Source organism: Staurois parvus, unplaced genomic scaffold (assembly GCF_062004578.1).
Source record: "Staurois parvus isolate SC_StPar_1 unplaced genomic scaffold, SC_StPar_1.0 ptg000048l, whole genome shotgun sequence".
Lineage (NCBI taxonomy): Eukaryota > Metazoa > Chordata > Amphibia > Anura > Ranidae > Staurois > Staurois parvus.
Window position 1 is genome coordinate 5,949,369 of NW_028317844.1, and position 23,733 is coordinate 5,973,101.

The window sequence follows — 23,733 nt, forward strand, 5'->3', positions numbered from 1 at the left end:
TATTATAACTAAGTGGAAGCAACTGGGAACAACAGCAACTCAGCCACGAAGTGGTAGGCCACGTAAAATGACAGAGCACGGTCAGCGCATGCTGAAGGGCATAGGGCGCAGAAGTCAACTGTCTGCAGAGTCAATAGGTAAAGACCTCCAAACTTTGTATGGTCTGCAGATTAGCACAACAGCAGTGCATAGAGAGTGTAGACAAAAAAACAAAAAACACCGCTCCAGGTCGGTTCCCTCTTTCACTACCTTACATGTACTGAATCCCAGGTGCTGGCCCTTTCCGCAGCAGACTCCAATATACAAACAAACATCCGATGTCTGCACATCCAGTAAAATCACCTTTATTTATTTTTTATAGTACATTCCACAAACATGACAGGGATACAGGACTCCAGATAACATTTTTCATGCTCCACTAGCACATAGTCATAGCTACTAGAGCTATGACTAAGCACTATTGAAGTATGAAACACATTAGCTGGATCCTCAGCTTGGGCAACAATGTTACACCCTGCGGGTAACGGCAGCCATGGTAAAAATCGGGCAAGTAGCGTTTAAAATCCTGAGCGAACGTCCGCTCAAAAACTCCCCTGGAGGCCCTAAACATGGCGCTGGCTCCACTGCAATGGGACTGCTCCCACCTTGTGACAAACCAAAGAAACCGACAGTAGGTGAGTCACAGTCCTCTGTCCTGAAGCCACACTGTTCCTCTATTAAAGCTAAGCTCCCCACCACCATCAGGGAGCATTTCACTGACTCCCCTTCAGCCCAGGCTCCCCCTGCTCTCCCTTCGGCTACTGAGACAGAGCCCTGGGAAGAGGCTGGTGAATGGGATGGAGATGTTCAGGATGGTGGCCTCTCTCCACTGTTATCTTTATCTGCGGCCAAGGCTCCAACAGAGGAAGAACCAGAACCAGTACTCACTGTAAAACATATTATAGACGCTATCCAGACATGTTAGACTGCTCTAACTACAAGAATAGAAACAACGCGGCTGGACCTTTCTATAGTGAAGCATAATATGCAGAAGATCCATTCCCGGATCTTCAATGCAGAACAGTGGATCAGTGACATTGCGGGTACTTTGCACCCTCTTTCTGCTGACTCGTAGGCACAGCAAGCTGCCCTAAATGACCATTCTGCAAAACTGGGAGACCATCTTAGGTGCAATAATCTGAGATTTATAGGTTTCCCAGAGGGAGTGGAGGGTAAAGAACCTGAAACATTTCTGGAAAATTGGTTGAAATCTTTAGTTGGCAATACGTATACTGCTATATTCCCATTTACAAGAGAGTTTAAGTGTCAGAACATGACAAGTATACAATCTTGACAATGTAATGATGTAACTACTACTCGGAAGTCACCATTAAAACACTTAAGTTCCTCTTCCTCAGTGATCAGCAAAAACATTGTTTTGCAAGCCATACAGATCAAAATAAAATTTGCATCTGCTATAGCAAATTAGTTTGTAATAATTTAGAATGATTATTATTCTGGAACAAAAGTAATCTTACTGGCACTGCATAGCTTCTTTAAATAGACGTTAATTAAGCTTAATTGCTTCATTATCTGTATAGTTGGCGAGTGGAATACGATGATGCTGTAATGTATGAATGCTGCTATTTCTGAAACAAACTGGCAATGTTATGCATAAGATTACAGAGAATAGTATATAAAACATGCAAATTGTCTGTGGCCATTCCTATTCATATGCTAAAGAAACAAATCCATCTTCTCTAGTCCTCTAGCTACTGCGTAAGTACTTAACAAAATAAACTATTGCAATATTTTTGTGTCATAAATGCCCAATGTAATTTTCATAATGTTACTTCAATTCATCAAGTTTGCCTTGATGATGTAGCACGCGTTCTTTTTAATGGATCTCTTAATTGGTCCTTCAGAGCTCAGATGACGTGTATGAGTTTTAAAAGAGAAGTGTGGACTTTTTTTTTTCCCAATTTATACTTACCAAGGTGAAAGCATCGGTGAGATGCTGCATCTGGCCCCCACCAGCTCTAAGTGTGAGAATTCAGCCAGTACATGACCGCTGAACGCTGAGTTCTCACACTGCTTTGAGCAGAGAATGGTGACTGTCAGTCACCACTGTCTGCTCTGCCCCTCCAGTAGTCACTGGAACGCTGGGCAGTGGAGGGCTGAGCCGGGTGCCGCTCCAGACTCTGGGGTGGATTCAGACTTTGATGCCAGCCAACAGCTGAAAACGGGTCACAGGAGTGCAGAACAAACTGCACTTCTGTGATCCACAGGAGAAGTACAGCCAAAGGAGCTTTGGCTGTACTTCTTCTTTAAGTCTGAACATTTGCACAGCTTCAGCTTTTGAAGAGCCAGAAAACCAAATGGTTTTGTTCTCAAATGTTCTTAGAGATTTTAAGAGCTACTAATCATATCAATTATAATTTACATAGGTAAAAATACACATCTTTCAAGTCCAGCCAATCAAAATAAAAAGCTTAAAAACTTGCATCCATAGAACCCTAAACCCACAATTTAGTCTATAGGTTGTTAAAGTGGTTGTAAAGGCTCAAGGTTTTTTACCTTCATGCATTCCGTGCATGAAGGTGAAAAACTTTCTTTTTGCAGCAGCCCCCCAATACTCACCTAAGACCCTATTACCTAAGTTATCCTGGGACTCCTTCTCCTCATTGACTGAGACAGCAACGGAAGCCACTCACAGCCAGTGAGCCAATGAGAAGAGAGGGGGCGGGGCAGAGCCATGGCTCTGTGTGTGAATGGACACATGAAGCAGCGGGGGCCCCCATAGCAAGCTGCTTACTGTGGCAGGACCCAACAGGAGGGAGGGCCAGGAGTGCCTGCAGGGGACCCGAGAAGAGGAGGATGGGCGCATTGGGGGATCGGAAGGAGCTAGAAAGTGCTAGCAAAGACTACAGCAAACTTCATGTCTAGAAGGGCTTTACCCTCTTCAGAGTAGACAAACATATTCCATAATGTCCATGTTTTAGTGTACACCTCTTGTCTATGCTGGGCGTAGAGAACTAGGTACTCCATATGATTCAGCTCCTTTAACTTATTAAGAAAGAGGCCAACAGTCGGTGGTTGAGTGTGTTTCCAGGTAAGAGGGATACATGATTTGGCTGCACTGAGAAGGTGGCAAACTATGGACTTATTGTACATTTTGACCAGGATATCAAAAACATAAAGGAGAAAGAAGGCTGGATCCTTGGGAACCTGGTAATCAGTAAATTTTTGGACAATGTTCCGTGCCTCCATCCAGTATTGGCCTAATTTGGGACAGGACCAAAAAATATGATATGAAGCATCGTCCCACACATCTCTTGACATTGTCAGCACTGATCAGAGGTATTCAGAAAAAGTTTGTGTACATGAGATGGTGTGTGATACCACCTGGTCAAAATGTTAAAGTTGGTTTCCTGATTTTTCATACAGATCAAAGATTTCAGGGCAAATCTGATAATATTAGTCCATTGAACTGTAGTGAACTTCCTGCCTAGGTCCGATTCCCATTTCCCAATAGAGGGCAGATGTTTATCTTCAGAAGGAGTCACCAGGAGAATATAAGTTTTAGTGCATGAGGGAGGAGTCCCTAATCGGAAAAGTATACTTCTAATGGAGTAAGTAGGCGGCAAAAGGTGTGTGGAGGTGGAAGAGACTGTAAAAAGTGATGTAATTGTAAAGCACTCCAAAAGTCTATTCGGAAAGGACCAATCTCCCTCTGTCAGAAAGTGAGATGCCTGGAACCGTCCAAATGTCAACAAGGTCTGGAAGGGTCCAGCCTGCAAGCCAGGAGGAAAGTGCAGATTGCCCAAGATAGGGAGGAGATAGGGAGGAGTGCCGAGCTACTGGATGACAGTTCAGTTGTGTTAAAGAGCCTACATCAAACACGAGTCATGGTTCCATTATAGGGTGCGCTTGGATGAGAGATGAAAGTACACCATAGCACCATGGTGCTCTATGTAGAGGGACTCTGGTTTGCGCCTGTTCAATTAGTCTATTTAAGTGAGCTGCTTGGTAATATTTGTATACGTTTGGAAGGGCCAATCCCAGAAGCTGTTTTGGCCACTTCAATAGGTGGTGGCGGATTCAAGGTCGTTTGTGGGCCCAAACGAATTCAATAAAAGGTGAGTGTACCTGCTTAAAAATGTTGGCAATATGCTCATTTTAATGATATTACATCTCCCAAACCAAGAATGTAGCCCTTAGTGCCATGTCCTCAAGATGGTATGAACCCTGCTCAAAAGCAAAGGGAAATTGAGGTCAAAGGTACAGAATAGACAGGAAGGTATAAATGTGCCCAGATATTTTAGGGCTGAGTCTGTCCCCTTAAAGCGGAAGTTGAACTGCAAGATCTGGAGGAGAGAGGGTAATGTTGCCACTTACATTGCCTCAGATTTGGTAAAATTAATGTTAAGATTGGAGAAGGTGCAGTAGAGCTCAAATTCATGCAGAAGGTTTGGTAGTGATATCGCAGGGTTAGTAAGGCAGAATAACATGTCATCCACGTATGCTGATATCTTCTGTTGAGAATCTTCCAGGGGAATGCCTGTGATGTCAGGATTCATGTGTATCTTGCAAAGGAAGGGCTATAGAGTAAGCGCAAAGAGAAGAGAGGAGAGGAGACACCCCTGTCTAGTCCGATTTGTGATGACAAAAGGGTCCAATAGAAATCCAATAGCCCTAACCGACGCTGTTGGGCAAGAGTAAATATTTGATATCCAATTAAGCATCACATCCCCTAGTCCTATGTGTCGCAAGACAGTGAACATAAATTGCCAATTCATCCAATCGAATGCCTTCTTGGCAAGAGTTCCCAGGAAGACACAGGGAGACAGAGGGAATGTGTTTTTGATTGGCTATATGGATCATTGGCTATATGGATCAGGTTCAAGACTTTGATTGTGTTGTCCCCCGCTTTATGTGTCAGAATGAACCCGACTTGATCAAGATTGACTAAGTCTGGCAGGTGTTTCTGAAGGCCGGAAGCCAAAAGTTTACTGAACAACTTGCGGTTGACATTCAGTAGTGATATCGCCCTGTAGCTGCCACATAAGGAAGGGTCTTTACCCTCCTTAGGAAGGACCGTGATATGAGCTTTTAATGTTTCAGGCAGGAAAGAGTTCGTGGAATTTAATGCATTAAACATTTTGACCATATGAGGGCCTAGGGAGGGAACAACAGTTTGTAATATTGAAGTGTAAATCCATCGGGTCTGGGGGATTTACCCCATTTTAGTGGCGTTTACTGCAATTTTAAGTTCCTCTAATGTAACGTAATAGGCAAATTCTTCCCAAAGAGAAGAAGCCAATCTGGGTAGATGGGATGATGTCAAGTAGGCATCTGTTTGTGCCTGCTTAGGAGATTTCGACTGCAAATTATACAGAGAGGAATAGAAGGTGCCGAATGCCTGGGCAATCTGTTTGGGAGGGTGGTCTTCCGCCCATCAGGATAGGCTATGTAGGGGATTTATGTCGCCAACCACTGGTCTCGGAGGGACCTGGCTAATAGTCGGCCACACATCCCTAGATTCATATGATAGCTTCCTACATGTCTGTAAAGCAGGCTTTGCTTTATAATGCAGCAAATCTGATACCTTCCTGTGAAGACATAGAAGATCCCTTTCCAATTGCAGGGATGGGGCATGTTTGTGTCGTGTTCGTTAGAAGGGAATCTAATTGTGCATTCCTTTCTTTTTTGATCCGTGAGTTATGTTTGATCAGAATATCCCGTATGACTGCCTTGTGGGCTTCCCAAGTCACTCCAGGAGTACTATCTGGGGTATGAATCCTTTGAAAGTAGTCCTTAACCACATCTGCCAAGACTGTTGGGTCTTAGAGGAGGCTCTCATTTAGTTTCCAGGTTGGAGTACTGGAAGAGGAGAAGTCAGAAAGGGCATATGTTAGCAGAATAAAAACGTGATCCGACCAAGAGATATTGCCAATAGAGGAGTCTATGACAGAGTGAAGTTAGCAGTGTGGAATCAGGAAATAATCAATACGGGAGTATAACTTGTGAGCAACATTCACTAATTGCACTTCGTGGATAGCACGCAATATCCTCTTACGAGCCCCAGAAGAGACGGAGGAGGTGCCTAGGGAAGTATCCACAGTTGGGTTTAGGGGGACATTAATGTCGCCCCCAAGGATCAGTTGGCCCTCCGAAATTCAAGAAGTTTGGCAAGAGTGGAGCCAAAGAAGAGGTGCTGACTGTCATTAGGAGCATAGAGAGTAACAAGTGTGATCTTAAGGCTACTTTCACACTGATCCACAGCAAAAACACAGTAAAAATGCAGATTTTTTTAGCGTGCTTTCTGAGCGTTTTTTAAAGGACACGTGACTTAAAAACTGCGCCAAAAATGCTTCTCAGAGGTGTTTTTGAGGCACTTTTTGGGTGTTTTTGAAGCGCTTTTCAGGCGTTTTCCATTGATTTAAATCAGAAGAGGCATTTTTGGGGCATTTTTTTTACTCACCAAACATGCCCCAAAGATGCTGCAAGCGGGAGTTTTTACACTGCATCGCAAGCGCAACGCCTCAGTGTGAAAACATACATAGATATACATTCAAATACATAGGGAAGCATTTTTCTTGAGCTTTTCAGGCGTTTTTTTAAAAAGCAAAAATGCTACAAAAAACTCCTCAGTGTGAAAGTAGCCTAAGTCCACCGATCAAGCCTTTAATGAACAGAAAGTGGCCATCAGCATTGACAAGCCTTTCCAAGGCATTCTGCTACATATGACTATGGATACCCCTTTCTATTTGGCAGAGCTATTAGCAGAGTGGTACACCATGGGGTAAAATCTGTTCTTAAGTAGGGGAAGTTTGTCATCTCTGAAGTGTGTTTCCTGAATAAATGCTATATCCGCCTGTAAGCGTTTCAAATCATGAAGAAGTATTCGTGGCTTTTCAGGGGTGTTAATCCCCTTAGCATTAAGGGACATGATACGAATGGCATCCATTACCCCCAATGTGACCCAAAAAAAGGGGGGGAAAGGGGGTGTGGCTTGAAAAAAAAAAAGAAAAGGGTGGGAGCTAGCTAAGATAGGGGAATAGAATTAGGCAGACCCCAAGGGGGTAGCTGCTGAAAATAAAAAAAAAAGGTGGTAGATTGGGGGGGGGGGGGAGAAACCTCCTCTCCCTTTCAATAAAATAGAAAAAGAGGGGGGTGGAGACTATCTTAGCGTCTATTCAGATCTGCAGTTGCCATGGTGCAGCACATGTGCTCAGCCATTTGAAAGTTTGGTTGAGAGCTACACTGGCATCTGTGACAGTTATCACCAGAGACATGCCGTGAATATATCTGTTTTGGGAAAGAGTTAAATCAGTAGACTTATGCAGGCCATAGATGGGTCGAAAACCGGCCATTTTTAAAAAAAAGAAAACGAAAAATCGGTCGTTCAATAGGCCGACGTTACCACCAATGGTAAAAAAAATCGGCAGATTTTCGTCCCGTCTACGGACGAAATTTAATTACTTCTGTCCCTTACGATTATATTTGACATGAAAAAGTATTGCGGTTGCAACAATGTATCCATTTGTATCCATTTCGGATACAGATGTCTTTATTCGGATAGAAATAGATACATTGTTGCAACCGCAATACTTTTTCATGTCAAATATAATAGCGGACTGGAATTCTTCTTTTACTTCCTCTTCTTTTTCTTCTTCTTCTTCCTCTTTTTCTTATTCTTCTTCTTTTTACTTCTTCTTGCAGGTCACGGCTCATGCGCAGATTTTTTATTGGTAAACGATCGGTCGATTCGGCCATCATTGCCGGAAAATCGTCCGATCGGCAAAATCGGCTGATTTTTTTCCAACTTTAAAAAAAATGTGCCAAAACCCCGAAAACGGCCGACAAATTAACCCACTAACGGTGCCAAAATCAGCCGATTTTTTTTTTCGGCCGAAAAATCAGCCGATTTTCACCCCGTCTATGGCCTGCATTAGTTTTGCGTTAATGATTTTAAAAATCATCTTTCCATTTCAATCCTTAGATACTTTTCAACTGTCACTCTCTTGCAGTATGACAAGCTGGTGTCGAGTGTACATAGCTGGTGTACAGAATACCCTCAGAATTCTCATTCTTTACTTGTATGATTGGCACACTGCTTATATCAGAAATGTGGACTAGGATGTCAAATTTTAGGCAACCCATGTAATAGGAGTTTCATCACTGATGAGATATTTTCTAAGGCTCTCTAAGCTTATCTCATTAAAAAAGTGAGATAGCACCAGGTAATTATAACAAAAAGGCAAACTGCGCCATTCAGAAATAAATTTGACAAAAGCCACAATAATTAAACTAACCAGAAATTTCTTTAAAACAGAGAACTCTACGGATCTACACAAATGTTTACTAAATTCTTCAAAATGTGTGACGTTTACCTAGAGGGGCATTTTTTCTCAACAAAACCTGAGCTGCACTTTAAAAATCAATCCTATCTGAACCTCATATATGAAACATAAAAATCTTGTGTTGTAGGTGTTGAGTAATAGCAATGTCACTAATCTGAGTAAGGTTGCATTCGGAAAACACCCTGTTCAAGATCTTATATTTAAACCTCAAACATCCATCAAGATCCCTAAACATTTCATCTTCCATTCCAAAACACGCCATTCCAGTTCTACCTTAATACACTTAGCATTACACTTCCCGCTGCTCTGTTTCCCTTTAACTTATTTATACCTCTTTTTAATTTATAGGTGATTCTTGGAGACTTTTCAAGGCATGCAATGCTGGCTTTCCGCCAACATATAACAGTAATCAGCAAAGTACAAAATATATTATTTGCTAAATATACATGAACTGTGTCTATTGCAGAGTTAATCACATATTCCAATCATTTTATTACATGCTAAGCTAATGATGAAATGAAATTTAGTTAAGCTATTTAAACACTCTTTTAAAACATGTACAATTTTGAGATGAAATTTAAAGGAAAGTTGAGAGGAAAATCCAATGGTAAAGAACTGCTCGTATTGGGTTAATAAGTGAACATGTCTTGGGGACAGTTAATATACTCTACAGGCATACTGGGTAAACCAGTTATAAGACTTTCAATCTAGCATCTGTTGCATGTTACTGAATCGTTTAGTTTAATCTCATCAAAGTCATAAATAACTGGAGTCCAGATGGTCTAATATTTCCTTAAAATGAGACCATGTAAAATCAATGTTACTTACAGTACATCTATATAAAAGTTATATTATCAAACTCAAGGGATGAATGAATGATGATCTACATAACTTTTAGATAAATATTAGAAGACAGATAATGAGGGCAGATGGACACTAGCAGTGCTGAGCCTTTTCTAATGCCGTTGTCGGAAACCTATATTATCTTTAAAGCACCTGCTGAGATTGGTTGGCTTGGTTCTTTCATTGATCACTAATTTACCATCTCTTCTTGTTCTTTGTCAGTAGTCATTAATATGAACAGTATGACATGTCATAAGTTGCATGTCACTTTCAGCTTCTATGGAATTATTATTATGAAATGCTTTTCAGCTTAAAGAGATTCCACAGGCTGAATTGAAAAAAAAAAAATGTGTTATACTTACCTGATTTGTGCAATGGTTTTGCCCCAATCCTCTTCTTTTTGGGTCCCCTGCCAGCGGTCCTGGCTCTTCCCCCCTTTGGATCCTATTTTGCATACATGCCAAAACTCATAGCAAATAGTCCTCGAGTATTATATATAATATACATACAGTGAAGGAAATAAATATTTGATCCCCTGCTGATTTTGAATGTTTGCCCACTCGCAAAGAAATGATCAGTCTAAAAATTGAATGGCAGGTGTATTGTAACACTGAGAGACAGAATAGCAACAAAAAATTCAAAAGAATTGCATGTCTAACAAATTATGCACTGATTTGCATGTTCATGAGGGACATACGTAAGTATTTGGTCCCCTGTCATTCAGCAGGATTTCTAGCCACCAGGTGTCTTTCATACAGGTAACAAGCTCAGATTAGAAGCAGTCTCTTAAAGGGATTACTGCTAATCTCATTTTCTTACCTGTATAAAAGACACCTGTCCACAGGAGCAATCAAACAATCAGATTCCAAACTCTCCACCATGGCAAAGACCAAAGAGCTGCCCAAGGATGTCAGGGACAAGAGTGTAGACCGGGACAAGAGTGTAGACCTACACAAGGTTGGACTGGGCTACCAAACTATCGCCAAGCAGCTTGGTGAGAAGGTGACAACAGTCGGTGCAATCATTCAAAAATGGAAGAAACACAAAACAACTGTCAGTCTCCCTAGGTCTGGTGCACCATGCAAGATCTCAACTCGTGGAGTGCCAATGATCATGAGAACAGTGAGGAATCATCTCACAACTACACGTGAGGATCTTGTCAATGATCTCCAGGTAGCTGGGACCACAGTCACCAAGAAAACAATTAGTAACACATTACGCCACCAAGGATTGAAATCCTGCAGTGCTCACAAGGTCCCTCTGCTCAAGAAAGCACATGTCCAGGCCCATCTGAAGTTTGCCACTGAACATCTGAATGATGCAGAGGAGGACTGGTTGAAAGTGTTGTGGTCAGATGAGACCAAAATCGAGCTCTTTGGCATCAACTCAGCTCGCCGTGTTTGGAGGAGGAGGAATGCTGCCTATGACCCCAAGAACACCATCCAAACTGTCAAACATGGTGGTGGAAACATTCTGCTTTGGGGATGATTTTTTGCTAAGGGGACAGGACAACTGCACCGCATCAAAGGGACGATGACAGGGGTAATGTACCATCAAATCTTGGGTGAGAATCTTCTTTCATCAACCAGGGCATTGAAAATGGGTCGTGGATGGATGTTCTAGTATGACAATGACCCAAAACACACGGTCAAGGCACCAAAGGAGTCGCTCAAAAAGAAGCACATTAAAGGTCCTGAAGTGGCCTAGTCAGTCTCCAGACTTTCTCCAGATTGAAAATCTGTGGAAGGAACTGAACTTTGAGTTGCCAAACGTCAGCCACCAAACCTTAATGACTTGGAGATGACCTGCCAAGAGGAGTGGGCCAAAATCCCTCCTGAGATGTGTGCAAACCTGGTGGCCAACTACAGGAAATGTCTGACCTCTGTGATTGCTAACAAGGGATTTGCCATCAAGTACTAAGTCATGTTTTGTGAAGGGGATCAAATACTTATTTCCCTCATAACCATGCAAATCAGTGCATAATTTGTTAGACATGCATTTCTTTTTTTTGCTATTCTGTCTTTCAGTGTTACAATACACCGAACATTCGATTTTTAGACTTATCATTTCTTTGTGAGTGGGCAAACATTCAAAATCAGCAGGGGATCAAATACTTATTTCCTTCACTGTAACTATCATTATCAAAATGTTACTATCCAACATAATCTGCTTTCTCTATGCATAGGGAAATCTGTAGGATAACGAACACATGCTCATCTGGCTATCACAATGAGGGTGTCAGACTTCGGGTGTCAGGCTCTCTTACATAATTTCCCATTATATAAAATTATAAAGAAATCTAGGTGTAATAGTTTCACACCATTCTTACAGCTGATATTTCCACCATTGAAGCTATCAAGTCCAACCAAAACATTTTTGTTTTGAGTTGAGCAGGAAAGAAGCAGAACTGCTATCCATGGTTCTGTCAGAGAGATTTCCCCTTACTTACTATCACAGTGGAAACATTTCACTAGGCAGGAAGTGCAGGAAAAACTGAAGCAGAAAAAAGACAACAATAAAAAACTGACAGGGGTTATTTCCTTTCCTCCTTAACCACAAAACAATGCTTGGAGCCACAATGCAGACATGTTTCGGAGCATGCTCTGAAAGGCATTGCAGTTCATTGTGGATTCAAGTGACGTCATCATGCCTACACCGCATTCCAACATACTGCAATGTAAATACACAAAGTAAATTAAGTATATGTAAAGCCCAAACATTTTTTCTTAGTTTTGGATATAGTAGGGATAAGTTGAAACTTCTTTCAATTCTGTTTTGCTGTCTCCATCCAACTAGGAGGATTTATCTACACCACCTGCCCCACAAACGCTACATGTAGCTAGAGGAGATTTCTCCAAAGTAAAGGGAATCAGTTCCTGTACTGTTGTCACATCAACAAGTAACCCCCTTGGAACACTCCCCCCTTATTTCTGTTTTGGGGATGATTCAAATGTTTTGATTTTCCCTCACTTTCAGCAAATACTGTACTTTGCAAATACTTCCCAACAACTTAAAATTTAAAAAAATAAACATGAGCAAGGGTCAGCAACCTTTTCCACATTAAGGGGTCTAGTTATAAAAAAAATTGCTTGACGAATGTCACAAGCATTCATCCAGCCCATCAGGAATTCTGACTATATTTTGCTTAATAATTGATTTCCTATGATCATCAGCTCTATCTTATGATCTTATGGCCATAATGCGGTATTTTTAAGAAGTACCTCCACAACTATATGGTTATCTATTGATGTAATTCTGCTGCAGAGCACCTTGGCAGACGTTCATCTAACAATGTTCAGTGACTACCAAGTGGTACTATACAAAGTTTGTTGGTAATCATCCATGAAAAAAGAAGAATGTGGGGCTTATTTACTAAAACTGCATGGTGAAAAATCTGGTGCAGCTCTGCATGGAAACCAATCAGCTTCCAGGTTTTATTGCCAAAGCTTCATTGAACAAGCTGAAGTTAGAAGCAGATTGGCTACCATGCACAACTGCACCAGAGTGTGAGTGCTACAGTTTTAGCAAATCTCCCCCTTTGATGCTGTTCAATAGTTGTGGTTGTGACACAATTTGCTTTACTTTAATTGAGGCTTCCTTTGTTTAGTGCTTTATGTTGATTAGACTTTAAAGCGCTGACACACTTGCATTATATTTTTGACAGCACGCTCACACAGATATTAACATTTTCCAACGGGGGTGAGCATAATGTGACCAAAGGAATGTATCATTTAATAATTGTTTTATTGATTTTATCAGGGCATCCCTCGGAATCTAATGACTTTTAATTGTTGCCAAAATTTTGTATTAATTATTTTTTTTCATGGGTAATGCAGGTAATGCCCAAACCTTTTTTTTTATAAATTACTGTATCAGATTTAAGATAGTGCTGGAAATGTAAAAGTCTATCTTAGGCCCATATAGAATATTAGTCCATGTAAAAGTAAAAATTATAGGATGAATTTTATATATACTGGAGGCTAAAGTCATGAAACTTAGTCAGAGAGCTGGTGATCAGTTGCCATTTTAACATTTCCTGTATGCTTGTGTGCATATAGATTTATCTGATTTGCAGAGAGCCATGCAGTTTAGGAAACCAGGAAATCATTATTCACAAATCTGCATATGATGACCACAATTAAAATGTTGCCATCTCCAAACTCATCTTTGTTAATTTGCCTGGCCTTAAAGCCAATGTGGTCATCTCTTTTCAGATCTCATGTAATAACAAATCTAGTTACATAAATCAGATGTTCTGCAGCACTTTTGCATACAGTATTGCTGAATATCTTTTGCCAATTGCTAACATGAAATTTGCGCTGTATAATTGTATCTACTGGACTGAGCATAATTCATGGTTTTATTGACAAAACAATATTGACACAAACCTTCATTTATTTTGATTTCGAATACGGAGGCACCTCCTTTTCAGTGGTGGCTCCAAGTCTTCTGTCCCTGTGGAGAGTATTGGAGTTGAGATTATACAAGGGGTCATCGCAGTTTTTTCTGCTGGTTTTGGCACAGGCTGAATAACACAACCTGTTTTAGGCAACATCCTCAAAGCATAAGCATGGTCCTCATCAGCTGGGTTATTTAGATTAGGATCTTGTTTGTCCCCAGGTAAAAGGGGCTCATCCACAAGATTCTTCTTGCTGGTTTCTAGCTCTGAGTGGCAATTTGAAGCACAGTTGTTTTCTTTAACAGATTCCAACTCACTTACTACTGGATCCTTTTCTAACAATGTCTTCCTTTGCTCATGTAATTTCTCAGAGTTTTTAGAACCCTCTGCGTTCTTTGCACCATTTACAATGACATTACAAACTGCTGCACTGGTTTCCAGTCCTGGAGTGCTGGGGGCCTGTGACAATGTACCACAAAAATCAGAGTCACTGGAGGTATATGCTTTTGTCTCCAATGTGCTATTCTCCATGCAGTCACTACAATTGGTTCTGTCTGAATTACTGAAAGATAAGTTTACAACACTGTTAGGTTCAGATTCAAGTTTGAACGGAGAATTAAGAGCTTTATGTATGACATTATGAAGTCTAGACCTGTGTGCCACAGTTAAATCTATGACTCCATCTTGTGGGACCTGAAGTGTATTTGTGACACTAAGTTTACTGTTTTCTGGGCTTGCTGTCCTCACTGTTAAATCTACCACTTCAGTTTTCGTTTGTTCCTGAACAACTGTAGCCTGGTGAGATGACTGCCCTGAACCACCAGGAGATGAATCAGAAGGCTTTAAGGACCTTTGTTTAGAATCCCTTGGGGAAAAAGAATTATCCTTTGGCTTTGCACCTGGTGCATCACTTGATGAACTTGGAATGATGCTTTCACCATTGCTGGAGAAGTCATTTGGAGGTTTGGAATCCACCACTTGAGGAATAGGTATGGGAATAGGTATTGGAACAGGCAAAGGAACAATAACAGGATATGGCACTAAAAGAGTTGGTGGTGGCACTAAAGGTGCAAGAGATGGCAAACCAAAATTTACCATTTGTGGCATATGTATGGGACCATTTGGCATCATGCCCATGGGAGGGAAAGGAAGACTAGGTAGAGGACCTCCAGGTGGATGTGGTGGAAGCAATCCTGGTGGGTTGCCTGGCATTGTAGGTGTATTTGATGGATGCATATGAGGTGATAACATTGGTCTATGCATAGGACTAGATGTGGGGCCTAAAACTCTGGAACCACCTGGAGGTGGACCCATACCAGGGATAATGGAACTGGACAAAGGGCTGTTAGGGCTTGAACCATGGGGACCTCGTAGAAAGGGTGGGCGTATTTGCTGTATTATTTGCTGTTCCATAAATATGGGCAGAGGAACCGGTCCCCTGTTAGTCATAATCATGGGAGGACTCCTTGGTGGTACGCCCATGGGAGGCACAATACTGGCAGGTGGTGGGACAGGAACTGGTGCAATGTTTGGACTGTCATTCATGGGAATGGATTTGGGAACTGGTGTGGGAATTTTTGTAGCAGAACTGTTGGCAGCATCAGATGGGGAGGCAGTGGTGGAGGCTGATGATCCAGGACCTTGTACTTGGCCAGCTGCAGACGCCGGGGACGGAACCTTTCTACGAGCATCTGTCAGCGGTATATTCCAGGAATCTGGAGTAAGCAGCTGTACCCCCGTGCCTTCTGCTTTACTGTCAACTGGGGGATGTAATGTGTTGCACAGTCCAGCTGGAAGGTTGGCTTGTGTTTCTTTGTAAAAAATGTCCATTTTATATTGATTTAGACATTTTGCGCTGCAGAACTGTAGCCTTCGTTCTCCATCCCCAAAGTCGAGATATTCTTTAGTATGCCGTATATGTTTACACCAATCGCATACCTAAAATGAAAAATTAGAAATTTAGCAAGTTGAGGTAAATTGATTGTAAAAAAAAAAATACAATAGAAAAAATAGAAGTTCTTTCTGCAGGTTCTGATTTAGAAAAATGCTCACTTCTTCTGTATCGTTTATGGGTCTCTCTAAGTCACTTGAGGCAACTTAAAAATTCATAATTGTTTTGCACAAGTATAACACTCATTGAAGGTGCAAAATCACTGGCTGATTATTATTATTATTATTATTATTAATAATAATAATAATAAGAAATTAATTTGTAAATATAGCAAAACAATTGTAGACATCTAGTTACATTTCAAAATAAGAAATTATACCCACATACTCTGAACCAAAATTATATTTTTATATTTTTATAACTTTTTTTGTTTGTTTAATTTATATAATTTCTAAAAAAAAGCCCACCTCTTAGTCCTTTGAAGATACAGCACAGGGGAACTTGGACAAGCTAAAGGATTTTAATAGCAAGTTAAAGCATGTATTCATTTTCAGAATTTTCTGAATTTTCTGCAGTTCAGTTTCTGTTTATGCTCTCCTAAGTCAAATTAAATGGGAAAGAGTAAATTAAATTTTTTAATTTGTTCAAAAAATGACTGAACACAAGAACTGTTACTAAAATCTGTATAATGTTATTTTGTTGAAATATCTTATACATTTCAATTGCTTTTTCCTTAAAGTGATTCTTCGTCCTTTTTGAAAAATAATAAAAGTCAGCAGCTACAAATACTGCAGCTACTGACTTTAAATAAAAGGACACTCGCCTGTCCAGGTATCCAGCGCCACCCTCGCCCGAACCGGCTGTTCACCGGTCTGTGGGTTCTTGGTGCCAGCAAGATTACTAAGGGCTTCTCACTGCGCATGCGTGAGCCTCTCTGCATTTTCTGACTGACCCTGCAGCCTTCTGGGACCTCTGTGACGTGTCCCAGAAGGTTGCGGGTGGGGGGGGGGGTGGAGGTGAACTTCCTCTGATTCCCGCCAGAAATCCAACCGGATATGGGAGCGGGCACCTGTCAAAAACCACGCCTTCCCCCAAAATGAAAGTACCAAAAATAGAAGAAGAGGGTGGAGGAGGGCATTAGGGGGGACTTACCCTTTAAAATTAAGTTGTGCTTTACGTGTATGTAAAATGTATGGACACCTTAACAACAAACTTATTTTATTATTTTTGGTCTGTTAATAATACCACTGAAATGTTTTGTTATATTTGTTTGTGCAAAAAATTTTTGAGTGTTATTTTGTCCCTGTTCATTTCACAGTGGACTTATGTTGTTGAGATGAGAGCGGAAAGTTTTTTGTAATCCAAATTATGACCAGGGTGACAAGGGTGCTCCTCCATAGATTGGGTACAGTGAGTGAGTGTTGTCAGTCAAGGACAGGAAGTTTCCTACTTACAGGATCACTGGGTAGAAATAAGGAGAAAAAAAATGAACAAAATATATATTACAACCATTACACCAAAGTACTGGTAAGCTTCAGTATGTCACATTTTGTTCTAGTGGTTACGGACATTTTAATAAACCTGCCATGAACAAAAATGGGTTTGTAACTGGTGACTTTCCGTAATGCCATTTGCCTGGCTGTCTCTGCGATCAAAGCTATCTTGAAAATTGAATCGGAACAAATAAAGGATGTCAGAATGAAGTCAGAAGTCCTTTTTATTTGCATATTTGTATGTATTAGTGTTTCAAGGGAATGAAGGTCAGTATGGCAGCCAGAAAACAGATATTTCAGAAGAAGGGCTCAGTAATGGCAGTCTCCATATCTCTCTAAACACAGGTTTCCTATAGGTTTTCACTATAGAGTTCACCAGATAATTTAGAGTAAAAAAAATGATTCTAAAATGTAAGAGATAGCACAAATAGCATATATTCTAACTATTTAATTATATCTTGTAATGCCTTCACTTTCTAATTTAGTTCTTGTTGAAACAATGTTCAAAAACAATAGACATTTCCAATTCTAAAATGTATCACATCACAGCCTCATTTTAAAACCATAATTTCAAGCTTCCCATTCATTGCTTTTCAGAGATTATTATGATTTCATTAACACATTAATTTCTCAACACCATCCGTTCTCGCAGATGGCTAAGACATGATCTACAATTCAAATACGACTCTTGTTTGCTCTAATGCCTTTCCTTCGTATGGCATTTTGAACAAGAATTAATACGGGTGCTCTTGCCATTGCTATAAACAGATAAACAGATGTCAGCAGTTCTCCTGATGCCTTCATTTTTGGACAGGATTTTTAAAAAAAGGATCCTTCAAGCATGCATGATTTTAATGCAAATATTTCCATTTCTAATAATAATTTTGAAATGCATTTACTGGTAAAATGATGTATTTGCTTATAATTAATATATACGTATATATTAATCAATATACATACATATATATACAGTATATATACAAAGAGAGAGAATAAGCAAAATCTTGCTAGACAACTTCAAAATTTTAAGAAAATGGCGCATGGCCACTAACTACTAACACTAAAGACAGAAAAGAACTTAGTATTATTAGGGACGATCAAATAAAAACATGACCAATTACATTGTAAACTTCCCCATTTAACAAAAAGCACATGAAACTGCCTTCCTATGAGCCACATAATCCTACTGTTTACAGCCCTATAATTTCAATTTCACTCAACAGCCCTGTAGAAGTCAACGAGCATGGCTTCTCTTTTTGTAAGGGTATATATAGTCAACAACCGCCTTCAAAGAGCAAGTTTTGTATTTTGCTCTTTTTTGGAAGGGGTTGAGACTTTGGTTAGGGCCAAAATTTGGTTAAGGTTAAACAGTATTCAGCTTCAGCTAAATCTTTTTATATATATATATATATATATATATATATACATACATTGGAAATAGTTTTACTGATTTTTGTGGCAAAGTTAAATACTTGCCTTCCAGAAAATGTACCCCCTTCATGACTAGGCCATTCTTTGCTATACGGCGCTGAGCTACTTTAACTGACAATTGCGCGGTCATGCTAAACTGTACACAAATTAAATTTATAGCATTATTTCACACAAATAGAGCTTTTTTTTAGCAGTATTTGATCGCCAATGAGTTTTTATTTTGCACTGTAAACAAAAAAGACCGAAATGTATTTTTTTTTTTTTTGCTATAAAACATACCCCATTAAAAAAAATAATTTCTTCATAAATTTAGGCCAAAATGCGTTTTGCTTCATGTCCTTTGTAAAAAAAAATTCAATAAATATATATGAATTGGTTTGTGTTAAAATGATAGCGTCTGCAAATGAAGGTATATACTGTATACTGGAATTTTTTTTTACTAACAATGGCAGTGATCAGCAACTTATATCAGAACTATGACAGTACAGCGGGCATTCTGACACTAACTGCCACTGACATGACCAGTGACACTAATAGGGATCAGTGTTAATAAAATAAATTGACTCTGTACAAATGACACTGGGCAGGAAGGGGTTAACATCTGGGGCAATCAAAGGGTTAACTGTGTGTCTAACTATGTGTAATGTGTTGACTATGTACAGATTGACTAGGGGATGTGACAGATTTTGTCTCCCAAGAACTGTCACATCCCCACTGTCAGCAGGGAAATCTGTGTTGTTTTTATTTTAGTTTTTAGTTTTAACATAGACCTCTCTCCTGAAGCTAGCTCTGACAATCGGTGGGTCCCGGCCGTGAATCACTGGATGGGAACTGCTGATCAACATGTTAGGAAGCCAATGGCAGGGTGGGTTGGCGCGCGCGCGAGTGTCTCCATCCTGGAAAAGCAAATCACGTATATATATACGTGATTTTGCACAGCCGGCCCACACTGTAGCAGTAAAGCTACAGTATGTGGCTGGCAACTGGTTAAGGAGATTTCCCTAAACTTCTCTCTCTAGTGATAATGGGGTTGATTTGCTAAAACTGGAGAGTGCAAAATATGGTGCAGCTGTGCATGGTAGCCAATCAGTTTCTAACTTCAGCTTGTTCAATTAATCTTTTGCAATAAAACCTTACCAGTCTTAGTAAATCAACCCCAAAGTATCAACAACACACGAAGAGAGGGGAAATCTCCAAGACAGAGACAGACAGCATAAGACAATAATTTTCAGTAGGGTCAGGGGAGGCTAGAGTTCCTGACACATTTATATTCCGGGGTCCCCATTGGAAATTTCTTTCAGTTTCTGTGCCAAAAATGCTAAAAATGGTGCTGGCCTTCTAAGAAGAAAGGAAGATGAGTACAGTGAACTTTTTGAGAGGTAAAACATATCTATAAATATATATATATATATAAAAAAAATCCTTGGTCTTAATTCGTGAATGAATTCTAAATCACAAACCCTTTAGCAGCTACCAAAAAAGAGGTGTTCGCCTATACATCACCCAAAAATGCTAATGCAAATAAAAATTGGCAACGCATAAATATTTAATCTGTGATTTACCTAAACATTAATTACAATGCACAAGACATGAAACAATATAGCTTATGACAGGACATGAGATGCTGCCCCATGCAACCCTCTAAGGTTGGTTATGTGATCTCTAATGTCACAAGATTTTAGCAGTTCTGCTTAGTCATGAAGGATGTTTTACCAGAACCTCTCCCTTTGCAACACTCTGCAGAATTGAAAGATTAAAGTGATCCTAAATGGTTTTCTACCTTAATGCATTCTCAGTGTGGCCGTGCTGCCTTGTGTGTCTATGGATGCACACAACCCAGCTCAGAAACCCATCCGCACATGTGCCCTCCATAGCAAGTGGCTTGCTATGGGGATACACACAGAAGAGGAGGAACAGAAAGCACCAGTGGGGTACTCCAGAAGAAGATGAATGGGGCTGCTCTGTGCAATACCATTGCACAGAGCAGGTAAGTATAGCATCTTTTTTATTTTAAGAACCAAAGGTTTGCAGTCACTTTAAGTGCTTTACTACTGTGGGGAAATAAAGGCAATTCAATTAAGGGAGGGGGAGTCAGTTCAAAGTGTGCATTTAAACCTGTAAATATTTAACTAACAAGTGCCTTCAGTAGTCATTTAAAATCTAGAAATCTAGCGGGTTGAGCTCTGCAAATCTTTACTACATGCATTGTAAATGCCTACTGAAGTGCCTTCTGTATACTCTTCATGTAATTAGCCTCTAAACGATACTAAAAGTAAACTTGTCAGTTATTTGAAACCTGAACCTTTGTTACCAAAAAAGACCCTCCTCGTTTCACTTTTTCTTTGTTCATCATTAGTGGGGCCTGACTTTTCCCGGAGATAAAGACTAAGCAGTGTCAAGTGCTGCTTCTGTGTACCATAGGAATTCCTTTGCTGGCCAACATGGTACAATGGGATGGTAGTTGCCTGTACTTGTTGCTCTGACATTACAGAAAGTCAGGCCTCCAGTAACAACATTAAGCTACGACACATATGCCCACAAATGAAAGTTTTTAGATTAATACAAGTAATAACAGGCATATTGTGGTGTCTGATTATTTTTGAAACATTTAAAATGGCTGACAGGTTCCCTTTAAATGAATACAATAGGTATGCCTCATTGTCTAAAGCAGCTTTTTTTCAACCAGGGTTCTTCAGGGGTGCCTTGGCAAAATGCCTACAAATTGGCACAAATTGCCTGCCTTTTTGTTATACAAATCCGCAGCATTACAAACTTGGGCACCATGTTGGCCAGGCACTGGCATCCTAGCAACCAATGGTGTCATTGGTTGATAAGGAAAACGTTGGGCGCCTGCACAGTACTCTTTTTTGCCCTTCCCATGCTTCCATGCTCCCCTCTGTCAGCACTGGGGTTATGTTAACAGTGAGATGAAGAGTAACTAAGAAAGAAGAGAAAAGGCAAAAATACTAGTCAGTACCAATGTGCAAAGGTGGAGGAATAAATCGCCCCACGTGTGTGGATGCTGCTGCATTTAGTATAACTGTTAGTTTAGTTTTTATAGTTTAGAATGGGGTGCCTTGAGATTGTGCACATTAGCCCTTTCACTGCCAACGATGGCTTATGTTGGTGGCAGCACAACCCTGTAAACAGATTGCCAGTCACTGTAGCAGCAGGGACTCTTTTCACAGTTTAGCAGCCAGCTGTCAGCCTTCTAGTGGAAGTGATTTACTGTCCGATCACTAAAGCCTAGTACACACCATGAGAATATCGGATGAATGATTGTCCTTTTTTTTTTTTTGCAGGCTAGTCTCGTATCAAAAATGAATAGGTTACCAAAGTCTCATAAGACAGAATACAACTTCGGAAGCGATGTCATGCATTTTATTGTATTGTAATGTATTCTGTAATTTCCTAGCATGCAAGGTCTTGGTCACTCAATTATTTTTTTGCACAAATATGATACTAATGACACGAAAATCGTTTGTTCTGTTATCTTAGGAGAACAATTTTCATGCTTATCCCTTTGGATATTTATGCATGAACTGCCATGATCGGCTCTCAAACACTGTGCACTAATAATCAGATTATCGGACGATCGCTCCAAAAGCATTTTTTTTGTCTGATTTCTTATCATGTGTACTAGGCATAACACAGGTACTGCAACGTGCTTGAACAGCTTCAATAGAATGCAGGGAGACATTAGGGGTCTAATAGAAGAATCTTCTTAAGAAGAATCTATCACCTGCATTATGCTATCACAGGCCTTGAAATTTCCACTCGCCTGCTCGCCAATGGCGAGTGGAAATTATGGTGGGGGCGAGTGTGTCCCCCAGGGCTGTTTTGCTGAGCAGGCTCGGAGCTCAGGGCCGGATCTGTCATTGGAACTGGGAGCCGTCAGACTGCTCAATAGCTGAGAGCAGTGAAAGCAAAGGAAGGTGTGTGTGCTCTGCTCTCTGCCTCCCCCTAGAGTGCAGTACCCGGCTCTGTGAGTGAACAACGAAGTGCTGCAACTTTTTATAGGGGTGTGTGTGTACATGTGTGTGTGTTTGTGTATGCATGTACATGTGTCTGTGTGTATGTACATGTGTGTATCTGTACATGTGTCTGCGTGTATGTACATGTATGTGTGTGTGTGTACAAGTGTCTGTGTGTGTATGTACATGTGTGTGTGTGTGTGTACATGTGTCTGTGTATGTATGTACATGTCTCTGTGTGTATGTACATGTGTCTGTGCATGTGTATTTCTGTGTATGTACCAGGGGCGGACTGACCATTTGGAAACTCGGGCACTGCCCGAAGGCCCGGGGTCAGTAGGGGGCCCCATGAGATGCCCCTGGTACCTTTTTCATAGGCTTTTTTGAGTTTGGGCAAGGACACAGGGGCCCCATGATCCCCTATTGCCCGGGGGCCCCATGAGTTGTCAGTCCGCCCCTGGTATGTACATGTATCTGTGTGTATGCGTGTCTGTCCGTACCTGTGTGCGTATACATGTTTGTATGTGTGTGTGTGTACATGTGTCTCTGCGTGTGTGTACATGTTTCTGTGTGTATGTACATGTCTGTGTGTGTGTACAGGTGTCTCTGTTTGTGTGTGTTTGTTTTGGCAAGTAACTCTTAAGGCCTGGCTAGTAGCTCAGGATTTGAAATTTTAAGCCCTGTGCTATAACATAGAGGGCTTATCAGCCCCCTTGTGATAATAAAAAAAGTTAACCGGAAAAAAGTTTTTAAAATTAGAATTTATTCTAGCAATATTTTTTAATTGTATACTAGGCAAAAATTAGGTTGAAAATATTTAGTGATAAGTCAGATTTAGAGGAAAACATTTTGTTAAAGATTTTCATTCTGATGTTTTTTCAGTTTTCTTAAGCAGTTTTTAAGGAAAATTAAGGAATTTTAAACTGATGGGATATTGAAATGCATGTACATGAGAACTATACTGTAATAAAAATTCAATGCTGTGATTGTATATTTCACATTACTACATACAGATGAATCTAACTGCAGCAAAGAAATCCCATGATGACAGAAACAATATTATTGTGGTCCAACTTCCTGCTGTTTATGTATTTGAGGCATTTTGCCAGTCTACTGCTTAAAAACTGAATGGAGTTGAGTTCCTGCAATGTCATTTCTGTGAAACACTGTATACCAGTAAACCACATGAAAGGTGTGGCATCAAGGGATATGTTAGTCATTTTGGATATGAAAAACCAAAACCCAAAGCCTCTTAAACAGGCAGCTCTGTCTGTGTGTGTTTTGTGTGGATATTTTTTTCATGACATCCAAGCCCAAAAGAAAAGACTGAATCACATTTGAACATCTTAAGTATGCC

At 40.3% G+C, this 23,733-nt stretch overlaps 1 protein-coding gene across 3 annotated transcripts in view; it reads right to left on the reverse strand.

Annotated features, from left to right (window-relative positions):
- The window catches only part of SOBP (sine oculis binding protein homolog), a 246,459-nt gene that overhangs the window by 10,506 nt on the left and 212,220 nt on the right, over positions 1–23,733 (reverse strand). For all 3 annotated transcript variants that reach the window (XM_089664910.1, XM_089664917.1, XM_089664924.1), the window contains one exon: positions 13,577–15,525. In XM_089664910.1, the coding sequence (XP_089521036.1) occupies positions 13,579–15,525 (1,947 nt within the window). In that variant the 3' untranslated portion in view covers positions 13,577–13,578. The remainder of the gene's footprint in view (positions 1–13,576; positions 15,526–23,733) is intronic.